This window comes from Vanacampus margaritifer, chromosome 12 (genome assembly GCF_051991255.1).
Source record: "Vanacampus margaritifer isolate UIUO_Vmar chromosome 12, RoL_Vmar_1.0, whole genome shotgun sequence".
NCBI classification, from domain to species: Eukaryota; Metazoa; Chordata; class Actinopteri; order Syngnathiformes; family Syngnathidae; genus Vanacampus; species Vanacampus margaritifer.
The window spans coordinates 8,320,275-8,343,104 of NC_135443.1; the positions used below are offsets into that span (position 1 = coordinate 8,320,275).

General features: G+C 35.7%; 1 protein-coding gene across 1 annotated transcript in view; it reads right to left on the reverse strand.

Moving 5' to 3' along the window:
* Positions 1 to 5,678: 5,678 nt before the first annotated feature.
* The window catches only part of slc24a3 (solute carrier family 24 member 3), a 56,426-nt gene continuing 39,274 nt past the window's right edge, over positions 5,679 to 22,830 (reverse strand). Inside the window, exons 3-17 of the mRNA XM_077581310.1 lie at positions 19,501 to 19,577; positions 17,334 to 17,408; positions 16,958 to 17,042; positions 16,117 to 16,220; positions 14,349 to 14,423; positions 14,139 to 14,164; positions 13,990 to 14,043; positions 13,396 to 13,523; positions 12,090 to 12,250; positions 10,935 to 11,175; positions 10,140 to 10,306; positions 8,928 to 9,042; positions 8,495 to 8,607; positions 7,863 to 7,928; positions 5,679 to 6,052 (exon numbers count right to left, since the gene is read on the reverse strand). Coding sequence (XP_077437436.1) covers positions 5,903 to 6,052; positions 7,863 to 7,928; positions 8,495 to 8,607; positions 8,928 to 9,042; positions 10,140 to 10,306; positions 10,935 to 11,175; positions 12,090 to 12,250; positions 13,396 to 13,523; positions 13,990 to 14,043; positions 14,139 to 14,164; positions 14,349 to 14,423; positions 16,117 to 16,220; positions 16,958 to 17,042; positions 17,334 to 17,408; positions 19,501 to 19,577 — 1,637 coding nt within the window. The 3' untranslated portion in view covers positions 5,679 to 5,902. The remainder of the gene's footprint in view (positions 6,053 to 7,862; positions 7,929 to 8,494; positions 8,608 to 8,927; positions 9,043 to 10,139; positions 10,307 to 10,934; positions 11,176 to 12,089; positions 12,251 to 13,395; positions 13,524 to 13,989; positions 14,044 to 14,138; positions 14,165 to 14,348; positions 14,424 to 16,116; positions 16,221 to 16,957; positions 17,043 to 17,333; positions 17,409 to 19,500; positions 19,578 to 22,830) is intronic.

Here is a 22,830-nt window from a genome sequence, read left to right on the forward strand (position 1 = left end):
GGCGTGTTACGGACACATCTGCATTCAGTATTAAGCTCGGTACTGTCTGTCTAAAGCTACTTGAAACTTGTTTTATCTGCTTTCCCAATACTGGAATTTGTGTCAACTTACACCACAAAGAAAAACAAATTACTAACACTCTGACATGTTGGAGTGGTAATTATGCAACTACATAAGAAATGTAACACCATGTTGTGTTTCATGAAACTTAACTTTACGTAGCACACATCTCCGGGAACCGCATGTTTAATTTGGTTCATCTAAAGTGACTAATATTCATCAGAGTGAATATATTTTAACTTTGCAGGGATTTTTCACAGATTGCTTTTTGTCCTGTAATATTCTTTATGGTGTCATTGTTTTCTTTGCACCCAGTAAATGCATTTGTGGCCATTCAATGCTATAATAAAGATGATTTTGCACAAATAGTTGCGATGGAAATTATTTTTACAAGACTGTATGAAACAAAAAAAACTATCAACCAAGAAGTTTTGGGTGTGTACACTTGTGCATCCAGCTCATTGATGAGCAATTAATTTTGCAAAGAGGCTACATGATAATTTGGAACGCTCACCAAGGGCCAAGCTAACGTGCTTACATACCTAAACATAGAGTATCCACGTATTCATAAATCAACTGCCTAATGTCAATAAACTTTTACACCAATTTTATTTACAAATTACATTAATCACATTATCTATAGCACCGAGTGCCTGTTACTAAGACTGTCACTAAGTTACAATAATTTAATACAGAAAATAGCAAAACTTTAATCCACGAATAGAAACAATAACAATGTAAATATACCGTGTCTGTACAAAAATAACACATAAAAGAGTCACTAGTAACAGCAACGAAGCATGATGGGAAAGCCTCCTACGATTACCGTTGCTCTCTTCAAGTTAGCGTCAGTCAGCTCAGTATTGCACCGGAAGTGGTGAGAACACGTTTCAAAATAAGAGTATTAACACAAAGTACCTGCTGCTTTAATCTGGCAGATTTAACCGAGTAACTAATTTGCTAAGTGTGTTTTATGTGTAAAATGTCCAATCGCATTTAATGTACTTTTTTTTGGGCCATTTTATGTTCACATGATCAAATTAACAATGATCGTTCGAAGAACAGAACATTTCCATTAGTTTTTCCTGTAAGTGAATAATTCAGTTTTAAATATTCTCGCAATAACAAATGTGCACACAAATTTCTAGTTGAATATATATGTTTTTCTCGCTCTATTCAAAGAATTCAACAAACAGAACACCAATGCAATGCAAAAAAAATAAATAAATGATGGAATGAACAGTGGAAATATAGCCATAATCCCATTTCACTAAATGCTACCAGTAAATGTTTGTCACTTGTCATAAATTTTGAGAATTTTTTTAATGTTTTCCTCCAACAATGGCCATCTTCCTTTGTCGCTTGTATGACGGTTAAAAAATCCTCAAATGTTCAGAAAAAGGAATGGGGGAAAGGAATACACATTTTTCTCTCTCCATTATTTCCAATGAGAACGAATAGGATTTAGTGATTGGAAACAAGGAATAATAATGCGACACATATTTAGTTGCCTTTAGCAAATACATATTTATTAATGCTCTGGTAGCAAAAATGATCTCTAAAATGACATTTGAAACATCTAAACACAAAGTAAACCATCCAGTTGGAAAGTTTCTCGTTTGAGAAGCGCCAACACTTGCACATGTACAGAAATGGATTGTGCTAATTGCTCTCCTCCTCCCCGATCCCGCTACACCCGAGCACGAGCATGTCTATTCGGTAATAGATTGAAATAAATCCAGTGCCAGGAATTCAGTGTAATCCCATCCAAATATACATTAAGAGGTACTATAAATAATTTATTATATTGAACATGAATCTCCATGCGAGTAAACAAATAGCTTCAGAGGTTTCACACACATCAAAACAAAGGAGTACAAGGGCGACCTATATCCTATGAAAATATATTCAACAAATATACATATGGAGACAAAAATATATACATTTATACCTATTATGTACATATAATACATATGCAATATATCATCTATAAGGGTTATCACATATTTCAGAATCTCCAAGACAAAATTTTGTTTTGAAAACATTAGCATTGTTGTGGTGGTTTGGTTAGTTTAAAACACAACACATGGTGCTTTATACGGTTTTGGTTTCAGGTAATATATTGTAAATAGCAGCAGAGAAACATTTCAAAACAAACCTGTAACAATTTATTGTATGATAAAGTGCATGGTATAAATATGTTCTGTTTCATACAATAATCTAAAAAGAGTTGGAATGTGTAAAGAACAAAACAACGGATGTGCATTTCTTTGATCAAATAAATAAATATGACTTAATAATCAACGTACTGTTATTTTGGGGTGAATTGTCCTGATTATTGTGGATCATCAACGCCTTTCATACCGTAATACGCAGGTCTCATCAAAACAATGAAACATTTACATACATTAATCTGTCAATAATATTTTGCCACAAGACAAAAGCTTGGTATGCGTATTTTCCTCAGTGAATTAATTCTTAACAACTCTCAAAACATGCTCCTAACAATCTGAATGTTTAACATCTGAGAGCGAAAAACACAGAATTGTCTAATATTACAGTGGTCATTAAAAAAAAAAAAGGGGGGGGGGGTCATCTCCGGAATGATAAGATGTTGTAATTTGATTGTTTAGTTGCAAAATGCATTTATGTATTTCAAAAACAGTCCTGTTCGAAATATCCTATTATTACCTGTTTAAAATGAAAGACCAGAAGGTAAAGAGTCATAACGGTACATAAAATACACACAGATTTTTTTTCTCCATTTTACAACTCTTATAAATTGTGAAGTCTTTCATATTTAAAGCGGGATATTAACAAGTTTGTATGATCATAATTATTGCATTATGTTCTTCAACGAATTTAAACCCTGTTTTCCTGTAATAGCACAGATGACAGAATAATAATAAAAAATATGACCAACCAAAACGAAACAAAAAAATATATATACAAAAAGCAAATACAAATGGAAATAAAATGTAAAAAAAAAAATACTTAAAAAATAATTTTATGAAAATTAAATAAAATGCCTTTTAAAGTTAGAAGCAGAATTTTTTTTTTTTAAGGATTCTGTGCAACAGATTCAGTCAACGGGTTTCAACAGCTGCGGAAGTCTTCTAAGTGCGAATTCTGTGCTGTTTGTGGACTCCTGTAGCGGAGGGAAAGTCCTCAGGAGTGTTCACAAAAGTACATTTTACATGCTCTAAAACCTAGTAAAAATATTCATATAGAACAAACCTACCAAATTGGGACAAATCTAAACATTAGGCCATACAAAATACAAAGTTTGATGAAAAAAATAAAATATTCAACTAGAATAAATGTCCTGATATATTACATCTTTCAGTGGGACATCAATCTACCAAAAAGTGTCTAGTTAAATAATGCCATCAGTGTTTTGACTCTATTTAGTTAGCATATTAACTCATTCACTCCCAGCCATTTTCACTGAAGCAACTCCCTTCGCTCCCGGCAGAGATGGGAAAAATACTGACATTCTGTACTTGAGTAAATGTACAATTACTTGCATAAAAAAATGTTACTTTGATCAAAGTAAAAGTACTCATTCAAATAATTACCCAGGTAAAAAGTTAAAAAGTACAGGCTCTAAGATGCACTTCACGAGTAAAAGTAAAAAAAAAGTATTTTTACCGCATCCTCCGTGGGTCATGTAATTTGAAGACCATTCAATTTAAAATATCATCACTTAAAACCCTTAAAACTGACTAAATCGCCTCATGAAGCCCTTGCGATATATATTTTTTTTTTACTTGTTGCCCTTGTTTTAAAGATGCAATGGAAATTTCCACAACTTGCCTTAAATACAGGAGTTTACAACCCTCTGTTTTGAAAATGTATCAAGTAAAAAGTGCACATACTGTTTTTAAAACGTAATAGATAAAAGTAAAAAGTATTCTAAAAAATAAATACTCCGTGAATTACAAAGTACTGGGAAAAAATACTCAAGTACAGTAACAAAGTATTACTTGGTTACTTCCCATCTCTGGCTCCGGGCTGTTTTACTGGATTTTGACAGATTTTGCAAGGCCCACAGAATATTGTGTTATTGCTATAAAAGCATGTAACCTACCAAAAGAAAGATTTGAGTCTCTTCTTCTTCTTGTGTCCGTTTTGCAATATACAGCTAAGTTTCATCATTATTCACAAACCAGTTCAAAACACTGGCAAAAAGAGCATGTTGCAACATGGCCCTGGTTGATCTCTTGTACTGTGCTGCCACCTGCAGGTCGTTTTTGTAATAACTAGCGTTGCTTTCAGGTCAGAGGCTGCATCAAAGCCTTCTTTATGCTCTAGCATAAAAAAATGAAACACATTAACTCATTCACTGCCATTGACGACTATAGACGTCAAAAATTCATGTGAACTATTTCTATTCGTTTTTCATTTCATTTTTTATGAAAACCTATATATGTTTTTATTGTACATTAATAACAGATATAAAATTATTATGTGATTAATTACGATTAAACAACCCTTATTATTATTATTATTTTTTTTAAATTAGGCCCATCAGGCGATTACATTTTTTAATTGTAATTAATCACATGACTTCACTAGTTAACTGACGATTAATCCGAAATTTTATATCTGTTCTAAATTTACAATAAATTTTTTCTAGGTTTTCATACTCTTTTTTTTTTAACTAAAATAAATAATTCAAATTAATTTTTGACGTCTATAGCCGTCAATGGCAGTAAATTAATTTAAAAAAAAACGTAATAATACGTTTTTGGGACCATGGCGATATTTAAAATAGAACGTTTTTGGGAGCAAACGAGTTAAAGGAGCAAAAAGCAGCAGTAAGTTCTTTTCTGTACTTTGCTTCTATGTCCCGCCTAACAAACACTCGAGCAGTGCTCGATTGGAACACAACAAAAAAAAACGGCGTCATCTTACAAGGAAACGCGTCCCTATAATCAGCATGGAGCATTTGGAGGACAACAAAGAGTCCAAGAGGTCCTCCTATCAAGCTAGTTTAGGCTTTACAGTGCACGTTTTTCTTTTTCTTTCCTAACATCAAAAAAACATCAAAATCAATTGTGCTTGTCGGTACACATCTGTCAAGAAGTGCTTCTCTCCTATAAGAGTGGATTGCAGCGACCCTGGCTGGCACCATAAATAAACTCGTTGAGGGCTCTGTGACCTCCAGAGGAGAAATGTGCGTATGACACCAATAAATAATATATGAGCCATCTGGGGCTATTTACAGAAAACTATTTACAAATGGGAAACAAAAGCTCTACGGAAAAGCTCATCTTAAATACAAAACATGTCACTGTGATGTGACACTTGACAAAATATGATGGGATAAAAAATGCCCATGGTGTGTTTTGGATATGTGGAGGAGATATCGATATAATAAGACAATGTGTCCCATGGCTCGATGCTGTGAAATCTGGATCTGTAATAATAAAACATAATCCAGGATATGCTGGGATAACAACATCTGAGACATGGTCTCATCTGCAGAGCAAATGTAGTCCTCGTGAGCAGAAGCCAGACTTGGAATCAGATCAATGCCACAGTGGTAAACTTCCACTTGTCAACACGTTGCCTACAAAATGTAGAGAAAAAAAAAGTGTCTACCACAGCAGAAATTCGTCATCTCTCCTCTTTTCATACGGATAAATACAATGACAAAATAAATTATAAATAAAAATGTGATTTCCGCTCAGGAATGCAGCAACATGGAGGTTGCCTGCACATATCTTTTTGTTAATAAGATGTCGGTGCTCCTTCCGGTACACTGCCATCTCTTTCCCAAATCTAAATGCCACGTCTCATTTGAAAGTGTGTGCGTGTGTCTGTCTGTCTGGTGTGGTCAGTCATCTCTGCAGGTGGGCAGGTTGACAAAGGTGAAGATGTTGTACTCGATGAGGCAAGAGAAGCACAGGAAGACCGAGTAGAGGAGGATACATATGAGGCCCAGGCGCTTGTCCAGTGTCCACTTGTTGAGGTGAACTCCAATGACCTGAAAACACACACAAGCGTGCGACTATCATTCAAAATACTGCGATTTACTCGAGGGGCCAAAAATTGTGGCCGGACAATTTTGTGGACGTAGAAAATATCTTCGATCTTTTGATTTAAAGCTCGTGTAGATGAGAGCAAAAACATGTGTTGCATTTTTATTTTCGTACAGTCTATATACAAATCTACGACGCCGTATTTGGGCCATGTACAAATATATATTTTTTAGAGGGTGAGGGCAGTATTCTAAGAAAAAAACTCGAAAAATTGCGACTTTATATAGTGGCAAATTTGAGACTTTATTAAGTGGCAGATTTGCGAGAAAAAAACTCATAAATTTGGCACTTTATAAAGTGGCAAATTTGCAAGAAAAAAAACTTGTATTTTTGCAATTTTATAAAGTGGCAAATTTGCGACTTTATAAAGTGGCAGATTTGCAAGAAAAAAACTCATAAATTTGCGACTTTATAAAGTGGCGAATTTGCGAGAAAAAAACCCTCGTAATTTTGCAATTTTATTAAGTGGCAAATTTGCGACTTTTTAAAGTGGCAAATTTGCGACTTTTTAAAGTGGCAAATTTGCGACATTCTTAAGTGGCAAATTGCAAATTTGCAAGAACAAAACCCTCGTAATTTTGCAATTTTATTAAGTGGCAAATTTGCGACTTTCTTAAGTGGCAAATTGCAAATTTGCAAGAACAAAACTCAGAAATTTGCGACTTTCTAAAGTGGCAAATTTGAAACTTTATAGTGGCAGATTTGAGACTTTATAAAGTGGCAAATTTGCAAGAATAAAACTCATAAATTTGCGACTTTATAAAGTGGCGAATTTGCGAGAAAAAAACCCTCGTAATTTTGCAATTTTATTAAGTGGCAAATTTGAGACTTTTTAAAGTGGCAAATTTGCGACATTCTTAAGTGGCAAATTGCAAATTTGCAAGAACAAAACTCAGAAATTTGCGACTTTATAAAGTGACAAATTTGCGACTTTATAAAGTGGCAAATTTGCAAGAATAAAACTCATAAATTTGTGACTTTCTAAAGTCGCAAATTTGAAACTTTATAGTGGCAGATTTGAGACTTTATAAAGTGGCAAATTTGCAAGAATAAAACTCATAAATTTGCGACTTTATAAAGTGCCGAATTTGTGCGAAAAAATCCCTCGTAATTTTGCAATTTTATAACGTGGCAAATTTGCGACTTTCTAAAGTGGCAAATTTGCGACTTTCTTAAGTGGCAAATTTGCGACTTTCTAAAGTGGCAAATTGCAAATTTGCAAGAACAAAACTCAGAAATTTGCGACTTTCTAAATTGGCAAATTTGAAACTTTATAGTGGCAGATTTGAGACTTTATAAAGTGGCAAATTTGCAAGAATAAAACTCATAAATTTGCGACTTTATAAAGTGGCGAATTTGCGAGAAAAAAAACCTCGTAATTTTGCAATTTTATTAAGTGGCAAATTTGCGACTTTTTAAAGTGGCAAATTTGCGCGAAAAAAACCCTCGGAATTTTGCACTTTTATAACGTGGCAAATTTGCGACTTTCTAAAGTGGCAAATTTGCGACTTTCTTAAGTGGCAAATTTGCGACTTTCTAAAGTGGCAAATTGCAAATTTGCAAGAACAAAACTCAGAAATTTGCGACTTTCTAAAGTGGCAAATTTGAGACTTTATTAAGTGGCAGATTTGCGAGTTTCTAAGTTGTTTGGCATCTTCATTAAAAAAAATCTCACAAGAAGTTTGGATGTTGTGGCTTGCTTAGGAAACATGCTGCCTTTTGTGGACGTGATCAGACGTTTCCATGAGCACTCACCGTCAGGAACACAGACGCCAACAGGAGGCCGACGGAAAAAATCAGTCCTTTGCTGTATAATTTAATCTGCAGGAAAGAAATATGTTTGTATGATTGCTAGCAGAAAGAAGAATATGAATTGAACACTTATCAGAAGATTATCAGCCTGTCTCAAGATAGAATTTTTTATCTATGAGTTGCATTACTGAATTAAAATAAAACATTGTTAAAAAGTACGTGAATAACATAACATGAATATTGAATAATGACTTTTTGCACAATCTAAGAGAGAATTTGCCTTTAATGGCAATGCTGAATTTCAGATGACACAATCAGAAATGTATTCATTTAACAATATGATATCTATAGTGGTCGTAGAATTAAAACATATGGAGAGCTGTTTATAATATTTTAGTAACAGAATTTTGCAGCATCATATTGGACATATTACAGTACAGATTGCTTCTTGCAATCCCTCTCACATATAATGAAGCTGAATGCCGACATCCTAAAAAAAAACCTTTAAAAAAATAAGTGTTTTTCACATAGCAGCAATGAAATAATAATTGAGGAAAGGTACACAGAACTTTATGTGGTTTCTCTTATTCCTATTTTATTGCGGAACCCCGCTTTCATCTGTGTCTGTTGCTTACGTCAGAGCCGTAGTTAATAGCAAGTGTCTTCAGGGCCCAGGGGAGGCCAAGGCCCACCAAGATGTCAAACACGTTACTACCGATGGAGTTGGACACCGCCATGTCTCCCATTCCTGCACACAAGCACAGGGAGAAAAGCTGTCAGGTGAGGCAAAAAAACGCAAGCAGGAAATGGAGGTTACAGGGCAGGCGGCTCGGCCGGGGGTTCAAAAGGTGAGATCGTTGAGATGACGTGACGAGAGCACAAAGTGAAGCAGGGTGATGGTGAGGGCGCACGTTTCCACAAGCCCGGAAAAACAGATCTGTTTAAATATTTGATGACAGGAACTAGAGAATCGCACATCAGAAGGTAGTTGAAGGATCCCCGTTGAGCTGTCGCCCTTCACCACCCCACAGTTTTCACTCAAATGTGACAAGAAAAGAAAATGGCTACCTTGTCTCGCCACTATAAGACTGGCCATACAATCAGGGACGCTGGTCCCAGCTGCCAGGAAGGTGATACCCATGATGACGTCAGGGATACCCAGAGTGAAGCCAATCACTGTTACCTGAGAAAACAAAAAAAATCTGTTAATAATAGGGCCCGACATGCATTTTTTTTTCACACTTGGCACACTTAAAGTAAGTTAGTGAGTACAGAAGGTTGCGATTGAATTCTATTAAAATAACTAATTTTTCACACATTGGGAAGAAGTTGTGGCATTGCGTAGTGTTATCTTACCTGTGGGTATATGTTCCCACAGCATTTGTGAGTGGATATTCCTTATTTGAAAGAAAAACACTCCCGAAGTCGATGCTAACTTCCTGTTAGCATGTGAATGGGACCCCCCCCCTTCGCTTTTAGCAATAGCGCTAGGCTAGCGATGTTCTAAAAACAAAGCATCTTTTGTATTTGAATATACAGTGGATGTAATTCTTAACGTAGTGTGTTTAGTTTTACAGTTAACTCCAACTGGGACGCCATTAAACATCTTAAAGGACGCTTGGGGACAACAGAATAACATACGCTGCACACTTGCTAGTTGCTAATGCTACGTAAGCAAAAATGGTGCATTCAGGGTACTTTCACAGCGTCGGAAACTTCGGTTTATTTCAATGATAACGTTTTAAAGGACCGATGTTTGAAGGGCAATAATCGGGCGATTATAATCGGCGGCAAATTAATCGGTCGGGCCCTAATTGTAAATATTATATATATTTTAATATTATCAGCTGCTCCTTCCTTAAATCTATAAAGTATTTACAGTGGTCCCTCACTACTTTGTGCTTCACTTATTGCAGATTCACTCGCGGATTTTTCTTTTGTGTCCATTTGTGCTGCTATTTTTGTCCTTCTTTGTCATATTTAATAATATAATAATCTAATATTTAATGTAATTAAGTTATTTTTAGTTATCACCTGTGAAAAGCGAGGGATCACTCAAAAAATACATTTAAAACATCACATCTCCTGGTTTATGGGGGCTTAATTTTGAGGTCTTATCACTCGTGGGATTGTGAATTTGCAAGAATGTGATGCATGTTCAATTTTCCTGCCAACTTTATTTTCGCAAAAAAAACAATTCAGAAAGTAAATACGCAGCAACAACAAGCTCCGCATTCAGAGCTTCTACCTCTGGTTGGGCATGACTTTGAAAACTCTCACCATCCAAACCATGACGTAGGAGAAGGCAGCGATCCACAGGGTGGAGGAGACAAAGGACAGCATGAAGCAGTTCTCCCAGCGAGGGGTGGAGCAGTTGGGCACCGTGAAGTAGAGCAGCAGGCACAGAGGCCAGGCCAGCAGCCACTTCAGTTTGTTGCATATACCGGCTGCAATACATACACACACACACATGCACAAAAATGAGAAATGAAGAACAGCCATTCTTTTAAATTATGACAGGAAATGCTGAGCAGTATCAGAGAGCTGGCAATGATCAGTTGGAAGTGGGCGTACAAAGTGGGACTTTTCAATGTTTGTCTCATTGAAAATGAATGGTGAAAAGTTGATATTTAACGTTGAATTGTGTGAATATTAATATATAAGTAATGTATGGAATGGAATAAGATGATATATACGGCTTGAATTTTTGAAGTAAGTCGAAATTTGATTTCGGTGTAAATCAGAAGTATTATGTGGGAGTTGTTACATGGCAAAAAAGTGTGGAGAATAACAAGTGCCTGATATAATAATAATGGTTAGAAACACAATTAACTTCTACTTTGATGGGTATCTGATTTTCTTTTACATATTTGATTTGATAAGATTGTATCCATTGGGTTGCAATTGCTACGCAACTTCTACATTTAATCTTTTACGATATGATTTCACACAAAATGGATTTCAACAAGCTAATAATAAATGATTTGAATTGTCTTATTGGAATGAAACACGAAGAAATTCATCTAAGGCAAACATTCTTAGTATGAGTAACACCAACAAGATTATTTCAGCTACCTGGACACTGGAAGGGCACCAAAGGTCCTTCCCCATCCTCTTCTTCTTCCTCCTCATCGTTTTCGTTATTTTCATTGTCTTCGTTCTCCGTTTCATTGCCCGCCTCGTGATCCTCACGCCGCACGTTGACGCCGCGCTCCGCTCCGGACAACCCGTTTTCCACGGCCCGCTTGCTCGCTCCTTTCGCCGGCCCATCTGAGTCGCCATTGGTCAATGTTCTTGTGTTTATCAGACGCTGCCTCTGCACCACACGGCAGACACATCATGTTACACATTGGAACATGTATTAGCTCATGTAGAAAAAGTGTGTTTATTACTTGATCTAAATCATGTATACATTTAACCCTGGAGAACCCACGGGGTCAAATTTGGCCCCTATAAATTCTGCTACTCAAATAACAAAGACCTTTTTTTTTTTTTTTACAAATTTAACTTCAAAAGTCCAGAGTGCCACTTCTGACCCCTGCATGGGGCCATCTAGTGGATGAATATTGCACTTACATGAGCCAGAGTGGTGGTGACAAGATGGCTAAAATGCAACAAATAAAACTAAAAAATATATATTGTTCAATGTAGCTGTGTATTTGATTGATTATTTTCTTAAATTCTAAATAGTTTACTGACAGTTTTTGTTATTCTGATTTTTCGAAATGATACCCCTAAATCCCAAAGGGTCAAATTTCGCCCTAATCCTAAATTAGTGAATAAAGGGTTAAAATTGAAAAAAAACCCATATATTTTGGTGTTCAGTGAACTTATAGCAGTCATTTAATGTATAATTCATAAATTTCCAAAGAAGAAAAGGGTTCTTGGGTTCTCCAGGATTAAAAAGCACATAAATAGACCCTCTGGCTATGTTGAACCGTTAACAAAAAAAATGCACATGTATTAGTTTGACTACCGTTTTGGATTGTGGGGTGGAGAATCGGGACACTTTCATAATTCTACTAGCAAAAATGTTCAAATGTTCAAATATGACCAAGTTAGTTTTTCCTTGTTGGCCTACACTGCACGTTGCACTAGATTTGTGTTGGGAACGAAAATACCGCCCCATTATGTTAAACAACATCACATCAACAAAACATCATTATTCTAAACCACATCTCCATTTGCCAATCAGAACTGTAAAAAGAAGCGGTGATTGTGCGTCCTTACCTCAGTGATGAGCATTCGGGAGGCCATGGTGAGGCGGGTTCTCGGGGAAAAGTGGCTGGTGATCATGATCCTCATGCCGGCCTCTGAGAAGGACAGCTGGTGGGGGTACGCCGAAAGCAGCTCGTCAACCATCAGCACTGACGTTTTCCTGTGGCGGTTTGCTGTACGACACACACGCACACGCAGTAAATGCATCTGATGATTTTATGATCATGAGCCAACAACAAATTTTGTTATCAGTCAAACTACCTTCCTTCTGAAATCTGAGTTTGAGCAATAAAAGCGTTGGCGCAATTTTATGGCATATTGGTGCCAAATAATTAGTGAGTTGGGGAGCAGCATTCAGACAAAAGGGGTGCTTTGTCGCCATCTTGAGTCATCTATAAGCAATTATAAACATATCCGTGGTAGAGCATTGTCCTGATCCCCCCACAAATAACGGCGAACTCTGTATATGGCTGTCAGGCTTAGTTATGGGCATGACAGTTCTTTTAAGTGAACTGAATCTTTAGAATCAGTTCATTAACTCATTCACTGCCATTGACGACTATAGACGTCAAACATTCATGTGAACTATTTCTATTAGTTTAACAATTTTTCATTTCATTTCATTATGAAAACCTACATTTTTTATTGTACATTAATAACAGATATGAAATCATCATGCGATTAATTACAATTAAATGCCCCTTATTTATTTATTTATTTTTAAAATGAAAATGATTTTTTTAAAATTGTAATTAACCACATTACTTCACTAGTTAACTAACGATTAATCACAAATTTTTATATCAGTTCAAATTTTACAATATTTTTTTTCCTAGGTTTTCATACTCTTGTTAGCAAAAGTGGATTTTTTTTAAACTAATATAAATAGTTAAAATGAATTTTTGATGTCTATAGACGTCAATGGCAGTGAATGAGTTAAAAAGAACCGTTCAAAAGATTTGTTCATGGAATTGTTCGTCTACGCAGTTCACTCACGTTCACTGAAAAGATTTGTTCTTTTTGAACGAAACCTACATGAAAGACACAACACTAGCTCAGGTGGTTGGCAGTACTAATGAGTTAAACAGACAACGAAGGTTAAGTCATAGAAGTTTGTTTTTAGTGCTGCTCTTGTGTACGTGGTGGATGTGTTGACGCTTCCAGAAAAAAAAAAAAAGGAGTGTGTTTTGCACAGTGACAGCAGTAGACAGCGCCAGTAAAGACGAGTACACGAGCCGATGGCGTGAGTTGCCGGCATTTGAATTCAGGAATGTCATCGAACACATAAAGCCTACAAGTTCCACAAAGCAGCACATACCTTTTTTCAACAGGACGGCAGTTGCATCGGAGCCATCATCGAGCTCGCCGTTATTAGCGGCTCCATTTCTTAAACCGGGTGAGTTCTTCTTCCTCCTCTCCAGAAAACGAACCACATGAGAGTTGAGTCTGCAGGAAAGAAATCCAACACATCAAGACTAATCTTTAAGTTAACTTCAGCTCCGTTTGACTTCTTATACATTTTATTATTAAAACTCAAATCACTCCCGGCCATTTTCACTAGAGCAATCCCCCTTTCGCTGTTTTACTGAATTTTGACAGAATATTGTGCTTCTTTTGCTATAAAAACATGGAACCTATAGATAAGTTACATCGATTTTCAGATTCCTGGTGAAAACACTGTCAAAAATATCTAGTTGCAACATGACCCTGGCTGATCTCTTATACACTGCTGCCACCTGCTGGCCGTTTTCTATTTGTGGTTATAACTACCATTGATTTAAGCCACCTCTTCATGCCAGAAAAAAAATGCATAAAAAACTAACAAACGTATAAAATACGTTTTTGGGAGTGAATGACAAAGTATTAAAAAAACTTATTTACACATTTTTGGGTTTGAATGAGTTAAACTTACTTCATTATCAAAATATAGACGAAATACATCAGAATCAGCGTGAGTGCTTCCCACCTGAAAAACACAGTGGATCAAATTCATTGTGTGAATTTTTTTCTGTCAGTGTAATTAAGTGAATTTTGATGACCAATAAGGTAAATGGCACTTACCAAACCACTTTTTCATCATAAATGAACTATGATAAGGAAAGAAAGGTAAATACTGTTAGGTCACATTCAATTGTGAATTTGTTCCTAATGTTGTGGCCTGCAAATCAAAAAGTTAACTCAAAGCCCATTCTATAGTGAAATCATTTATGTGATATTTCTTTTGTGTATGTAACACAATTGTGTGTTGTGTGATATAAAGTAGTAAATTACCACAATAAGAGCAGAGATGGAGAGAGTGTAGTAGGTGGAGTCTCTGAGCAGAGGCCAGCAAGACAGATGGATGGTCTGCCAAAACAACAACAACAGAAAAAAACTGTCAGAATTGTCACTTCCACTAAAATGTTGAATATGAATAACTGGTACATTTTTTATTCATACACAACTGCATTATTTAGCTAAATAATAATACTTTATTATTATTAGTATTAATACTGATCCATATTTGAATATAACAGATTAGTCCAGTTGAATAACACGCTCTTAAAGGCACCGACAGTACACTTCTAACAAGATAAACACGACTCTGCGTTGCTCTTGCATAATATGTAATCTTAATAGGAAAAACATTCTTTCAAGTATGTTTCGCCATTGCTCGTGGGATTAAAGGGGAAAAGCGGGACAAGCAGGATTTTCTGATTTGTAACACGGAATGGGGCTGAGAACACTTTCGTTCCTGTGATGTGCATTAATTAAAGAGAAAACTATAAAGTTGCCACTGGAATGAAAAAAACAAATGCCTTTTTTTTTTTTTTTGCAGAATAATAACCAGTCTGTGATGTTTCCTTTATCCAGACCATCTCCCCTTGACATTATTGAGCTCAATTATCTTTTTGGTGACAGTTGAAGGCTTTTCTTACATCCTTCCGAAATTTGGGAATGACCTTTCTATTTTGCTTGTGCTCTTTTTAATTCTCACTGTCCTGATCTTGGACTGTCCTCGGGGAGCTGTTAGAGAGATAAATGTAATGTCTCAAAGCAGGCTTGATTGCCTTACAAATGAGCCTTCACAATGAAAGACAGGCAGTATTTCACCGGGATTGAAATCTATTGTTTTTGTTCTCAGAGAATCCATTTTAGACTTATCTTCAGTTTGTCTATTTTATTGTAAATGATTGCCTACAAATGGGCAATTCTTATTGTCTTTGAATCCTAGTAACCAATAACAGTTTAATTATGCGGATGAAACATCCCCGTTTGGTGCAAAACATTTATAAAAAAAGGGTTTGCGTGATTGGGATGATTGGACAGAAATGAGGTCAATGTTGACCCTGGAGTGCTTTCAAGGTTAATACATTATTCAAATAAGTTTGATCTAAAATGTGAAATGCTCAAATGCTTACTTTTTTTGAGTTTCCCCATTTTAATGTTTAAGATAATCAAACAAATGTAACAATCAGATAAAGATAACACAAGTAAACATGAAATGCAGACTTTAAATGATGTGTTAAGTATTAATGGTAAAAAAAAAACGAACAATAATAAAACACTGGTTGCGCAACCCTCAGCAGCAACAACTAAAATCATGTGTTTTTCTATAACTGGCAGTGAGTCTTTCACATATCTTTGGATACATTTTTGGCCCACTCTTCCTTCGAGACTTACTTGTATTCAGGAACACTGGAGGGTGTTCGAGCGTGAATGCATGAAAATCTAAATACTCCAGTTTTTATGACAGAGCGCACGACCACTGTCTATGAAAATACAGCCCTCTGATTTACGGTAAATTTGATGAGATTAGATTAATTTCATAAAAATAAAAAAATAAAAATAATAATAATAACAAATAAAATAAAAAATAAATAAAATAAAAAATAAAATAAAAATAAAAGCATGGTCACCGGTAATAAAAAAACAAACATGTCTAGCAGGGGTGTATATAGGATATGAACTTATTATTATTAAACAATATTACATATACACGAATAAAACAAAAATGCTTGTTAATGAAATATTTACTAATAATAACAATGTACTTTACCTGCAAAGCAAATATGCCACAAACACCAATAATGCAGAGGATATTGAAGACAGCTGAGCCCACAATGGTGCCGACCCCAACATCTCCTTTAGTGATGAATACTCCTGCAAAGCAGATATATAAACAATGATCATTGGATTTGAAAAGTTATTTGTTTACTTTGTGAGCTCATACTACAAGGGGCCTTAAATTGCCATGAACATTTTCTTGTTTCAAATAACCCCCTTGCCCCCACCTTTAAATAAATAAATAAATGTAAATGTATATATATATATATATATATATATATATATATATATATATATATACATTTTTTTATTTTTTATTTTTTTTATTATTATTATTAATTTTTTATTTTTTATTTTTTTATTATTATTTTTTTTTTTCCATGTATGACCATCCTAAAGTGTGTAAAAGACAGATTATCCAGATGATCTAATAGAGACCAAATTTATAGGCCATACGTGTGGCAAATCAATTGGCATAGACAATTTGAATTTCTTGTTTATAATTGCAAAAATGGAAATTCGAAATGTTAACTCAACAGTGGTTTCTTACCTTGAAAGAGACCTGGGAACCCTATTATTTAAATTAAAATTAACATAAAATTAAGAATTTGTACAGTAGCTTGTGCTTGAGACCATTCACTGAAGAATTTGAAGCATGCACTACCCACTTATTGTCTGTCGAATTTTAAGCTGCTACATGCGTGTGATGAACCCATTGTGATTGATTTTGTGATTTTTAGGGTTTCACTATGATTCTTTATTGTACCTGTTGCCTGGATGCATATATTTTGTGTGTGTGTGTGTGTGTGTGCGTGTATGTGTATGTGTGTTACCTATGACCGAAGTGAACAATTCAGGTGCTGAACTTCCTGCAGCCATGAAGGTTGCCCCTGCAACATCCTCACTAAGATGAAGGCGCTAGTTGAAAAACAGAAAGCAATATGAAAGCTGAAAGAAAAATCATGGCGAATTTCTGTAAAATATCATTTCGTCGCTGCTATGTGAAAAACGCTCAATTTTTGTCCTTTTTAAAAAAAATATATTATTATTTTTTTAAACATGTTTATGTTTTTGGGATGAAACTGGATGCAGACATCCCAAAATCATAAAAAAAAAAAAAGAAAGACAAAAATGTTTTTTACATAGCAGCGATGATTTCTAAACTTCTTTTTAAAAAAAAAAAAACACTTATAAATGATTGTCAATTACCTCACATATCTTGTCTAGCGAGGGGACGAAGTAATCATCACACACAATGGCCAAGGCATAAAACATATAGACTGCCTGTAAACACACACACGAGAGTTAACTTACATGAATGGATATTTTCTATGCAGTTTTTTATTAGATCAGATTATATCATTTATATCAGGTTACAATCAACAGAAACCCAGTGTGTAAATGATTTGTATTTATTTATTTATTTATTTTACAGTCCATTTACATGGATTCTACAGCAGACTACATACTGTATCTGACAAATGGGGGCTGTTGTAGCAACCAGGAACATATAAGCCCTCCAAGCATAAAATGTCTCATGTTGGGACGACCAACAGACGCAACAGGAAGTGCCAGAACTTGAAGGGATTGTGAAATGTCAGGTAATGCATATGCTCTCTGAATCCTGTATGAGCGGCCTTTTAAGTACTGTTAAGTTTAGTCTATGTTGTCTATGTCTAATGTTTTGACAGTTTAAAAATATGGCCTGGCACCCATGGCAATCACAGCCTGTCACATTTGCTCATTCCAACCCTCATGTGTCACATTCATCCCATTTTGCTTACTGAGATGTGACATTATTAGCTGTTTCCACTCTAGTGAGAGTGCGAATTAGCGGGAATGTGTTATGTTTGCCATTTCCTAAAAAACATAAGTCGATCCAGTGTCTAGGTCAGGGGTTACCAACTCCAGTCCTCGAGGGCACCCATCCAGCATGTTTTGGATGTTTCCCTCTTCCAACACACCAGATTCATTTTATCAGCTCATCTGCCAGATAAGCAGAAGCCCCAAAACGATCCTGATCGTTTGAATCAGGTGTGTTGGAGGAGGGAAAAGTTTAAAATCCAACACATTTAAGGGTGCATCCTGAAATCTTTCAGGGAGTTCAAATTTTAATATATATATATATATATATATATATATATATATATATAAGTCGCACCTGAGTACAAGTCGCAGGACCAGCCATCTTATATAAAAAAGCGTGACTCTTAGCCAGAAATTAATGGCAATTATAATTACATATTATTATAAGAGGTGGGCATTCCGTCAAAATTGACTAAAGGTTCTTTAATCTGTCATCGGCGGACGGTCATTTTGTTGACATTTGATGAGAAACTTAGAAAAATTGAAGGACTAATCATTGCCGTGGGGGTTTTCGCCAATCACTGTAATTATTCATAATTGGGTCAGTGCTAACACATGTGGGCATTCTGCCCATTTCGCTGTCGAACGACAGATGACTAATGACGGAAGCATACTGGATACTTCCACTTATTTTCCTGGGACTGCGGGTGAGACACTCTTTTTCTCCTTCAGTAAAGAAGTAAATTACCAGGTATGCTAACTTCCTGGCACACCATTCTCCAAACCTTCTCTCTTAGGGCTCCGTCTCAATACTGATAGCTGGCCGTGTTGTAGGGCTTTGGTGATGAAAGATCACGATGATTATGTTTTCCTCCCTCATTACTGCTATGTTTATGCAACAATGACTTTAGCTGTCAGTTTGTTTATTTGATAACAGGCACGTTGTTAGACAGCAAAGGGTCCTTTGGTGCACCATTTTAAGTCAAGCAAAAGGAAGGGTGTTCCCACTGGCCATACTGTTTATGACTGATGAATGACAGATGCTCAAAATTCAATGACGCACCCATCTCTGATTCTTAATAGATAATCATTAAATTATATTACCTCCAATGTCTGACCCCCTGTGTGATATTGTCGTTGTGCTTATTTTAGTCTTTAACAGTCTAGAGTAAGCTTGACCACACAGTGTTTGATTTCATCCAAGCGGGATAAATTTGACATTCTTTTCTCTTTCTAGAGCGAGGGTAAAACTCTCATTGAACCACATCTGCATGCTTTAAATATTCCCTTTGTAGGGCACATCATGTATCTACATATTCATAGCATTATGCAACTAACCACTCATGAATTAAAACACATTTTCATATGTGTTAATTAAGATGAAGCTCTTGGAAGTGGGAATGCTACAACAGATTTTTTTGAAAATTTGACTATTTTGTTGCTTGTCCTTTAAACTTAAAAACACAAATTAAGTAAAAAAAAAATACTGTATATAAAGACCAAAAAAAAGAACTACTTTGTCGATCAATATTTTACTGTGTATAGAGGCTGTACAGTTCAAGACACTCACACAGAGGACATGCAATCCCACGGCTCCATCAATGCGCTCCTGGTTTGTGAAGTAGTCTCTGGGGAATTCGTGAATGGCTGCAGATTTAAAAAAAAAAAAAAAAAAAAAAAGACACAATGAAACAGCGCTGGGAAGCCTATTATTATCGAGTGAGAGACGATATCCATATGTCACACAAAAGATCTCTATAGCGTCCACCACTAAACAAATAAAGGAAAATCAATTAACAAAAATGTCATCCAAATCCTGTAAAATGAAAGGAGGTCAAGATCTTGCTGCGCGAGCATCAAGTGCATTTCTGATCTATTTCTGTTACAAGCTCTTTTGTGACGACCATGCAAAAGACGACTGCTTCCCAACTGAGTCGAGCCAAATCAGGTTTCATGAAATGGTCAAACCCTGCATATGTGGAAAAAAAAAAGAATGTGATTCTTAGTCCATGTTGATGCGAAAGTAAATGCAAAAAATAGCGTGTGACTTTCTTTGACATGCATTATAAATTTTTTACATATTTCAATTATTAAAATAGTAAAATACTAATCTAACAAATGCTTCCATGCTTGGCTTCTTCCCCAGCTGTTCACACCTTTATCATTATTCGACGTCCTCGAGGAGTAGTTAAATGCATTATGTAAATATTCACAGAGCTCTTTGCCCCAGGCACTTCCTAATAATTGCATTGCTCCTTTTTGATGACCCTGATGGTGGGATTTGCCAACCAGCTCAAGAAAGGCAAATAACAATTAAAGGAACCCTTCAACGAGTCCTCGCTATTCTCTCCTGCTTTCCATTTGTTTCTAAACACAATTCTAAGGGACTCCAAATATTTACATTTAAATGTGGTGGACATACTGTGAGAAATATCATTACACAGACACAATGAATTCATCATTGTCTGATATCTGATATCGGTATCAATCGGGACAAAATACACCACATTGTCATCGTGCACGTTTCCCATTACGTGGAAGTGTGCATACGAGTGGGCGAGTTAAAAATAGCTCCAGCCCAGCATGACCCACCCTGTTTGTGTGTTGGTGTGTGTTTGGGATTTGCTTGGCTAGCTCCGCTGTGTGTCTATTTAACGTGCTTTCTGTGAGTGTGTGTGTGTGTGTGTGCCTGTGTAAGATGATAGCAACCCAATGTGCAGTGACATTCTCTCTCTGAGCGTAGCCGAGAGCGCGTGAGTCAGGCGATGGCACCTGCAGCCTGTCTTGTGCGGCCGGAACACAGGCTCGTCTCTCCAAAAAGGAAGTGTAAGCAGCAAAAGATGAGAGAACAAGATGAAGGTGGCAGTGAAGTGATAAATAAAAGAAGAAAGGCAATGAAATCATATGGAGGAGCTACTGATATATTAAAACCATAAACCAAAATTTGCCTACAATATCGTAGATGTCTACACGAGTCCAGAGTGATATTTAGAATTCACCCCAGTTTACGTCAATGGATTAAAGATATCTTTGCAGAACACAAATACATTAATTTAAAAAATTGCATTTTGGAGATAAATTGTTTTGGTATTCGTGGCACTTCCTAACGATTTCTGCTAAAAAATATTTTAATAAATATGGGACATTGATACAATTCCCGTCTTTTTGGCTCCAGATGCATCTTAACTACAGAGTTTCATTTTTAATTTGAGGGTATTTACATCCAAATTGTGTAGTACTTACAACTCTTTGTATACAGTAAATGCCTCCTAATGAATAAATTAAATCAAACTTTCACTTTGTAATACTTGGTTAAAAATCCTTTGCAGCCAATTACATCCTGCGGTCTGTAATGCGGAATGGTGACCATGTGAAATGCGTGCTCAATTAGGTTCAGGTCAGGTGAATGGCTTGGCCGTTGCAGAATACACTATTCTACTTGTTTGCCTTAAAACAAAACAAAACAAAAAACTCTTCTGTATAGAGTATTTCGATATTCGCCGGGTCATTGTCCATCTGCACTGTGAACCACTGTCCAATGGGTTCTGAAACATTCGGCTGAACATGAGCAAATAACATTGCCCAAAATACTTCAGAATTCATCCCGCTGCTGTTGTCAGCAGTCACGTTATCAATAAATACAAAGAAACCAATTCCAGGCCCAATATTTATGGTCCTGACAGACTATTGTTGTAAGACCCTGCAAAGACATGTTAGTTGGAAGGTGGTGAAAATATATTTTCTATTTGTAGAGATTTGTATGGTTCACGCAATGAAGGAAAGATGTGATTACAGTACTTTTGACATGTTACACTATTTACATAAATCTCTGAAAGTGCTTTTCAAAGGATCCATTCTACTTCTTGGAAAATTACAATGTGTCATCACTGTTGAGCTATTTCATTTTATTTTTATTCGTTGGTGTGTCATCATTTTGTATACCTTACATTATATTTGTGCTTGCACATTCAAGACCACAGTCCTTTTGTTTTAATTCCTCGTTAAAAAACGTGATTGTAGGGTGAAATGAGTTGCAACAGTATTTTGAGGGCAATGGCTCCAATAACGTATTTTATTAAAAACAATTTAATACAATCAAAAATAACTATGAACAAGTTCATTTTTGGAACGAGAAATTTAGTTATTAAAAAAAAATAAAAATAAAATAAAATAAAATAAAATAAAATAATAATAATAATAATAATAATAATAATAATAATAATAATAATAATAATAATAATAATAATAATATATATGAACTTATAATTTAAACAATTTTGAACTAGTTTGCGTAGAAAATGAACTTTCCTAACACTGCCCTTAACCCTTGATAAGGACAGGAAATGGACAAAACCAGGCCTTGGACTTCAGAACTTGAAATGGAAATGTACAATGCTCTTCAGGCATGCCATAAAGATCCAGTCACTATAAGCATTTGACATGTTTTAGGATTATAGTAGAGGATATTTAAACAGGCCAGCAATGATGTAACCTTCTAGTACTGTGCTAATCTCATTAAGTATTCTGCGGACAACAACCCTGCACGTCAGTGAGTGGGCGAGACAAAAAGCATTGTGGCATTGTGCGTACATATAATCTCTGCAAGGTGGAAAATGAATGTGATTTATAGTAGCTGCTACATGAAAACAATTGTCTAAGTATATCATCTGATACAACTGTATTAGATATCCTCCTTAAGGCTTCTATGAGATTGATGTGTCATCACCTCGCGGAAAAAAAAAGGCAAAGGTCATGTGCATGTGTCTGGAATGGCCCAAGAAAATAAATTGATTTTAAAGCATTCCAGTTGCAGATGGGTCAAATTTGGAGGAGGGAAAAAATGGCCGGCATTTTTCCTTTTAGAGGTTTAAGATACAATGAAAATGCAAGTTGGTGAAAA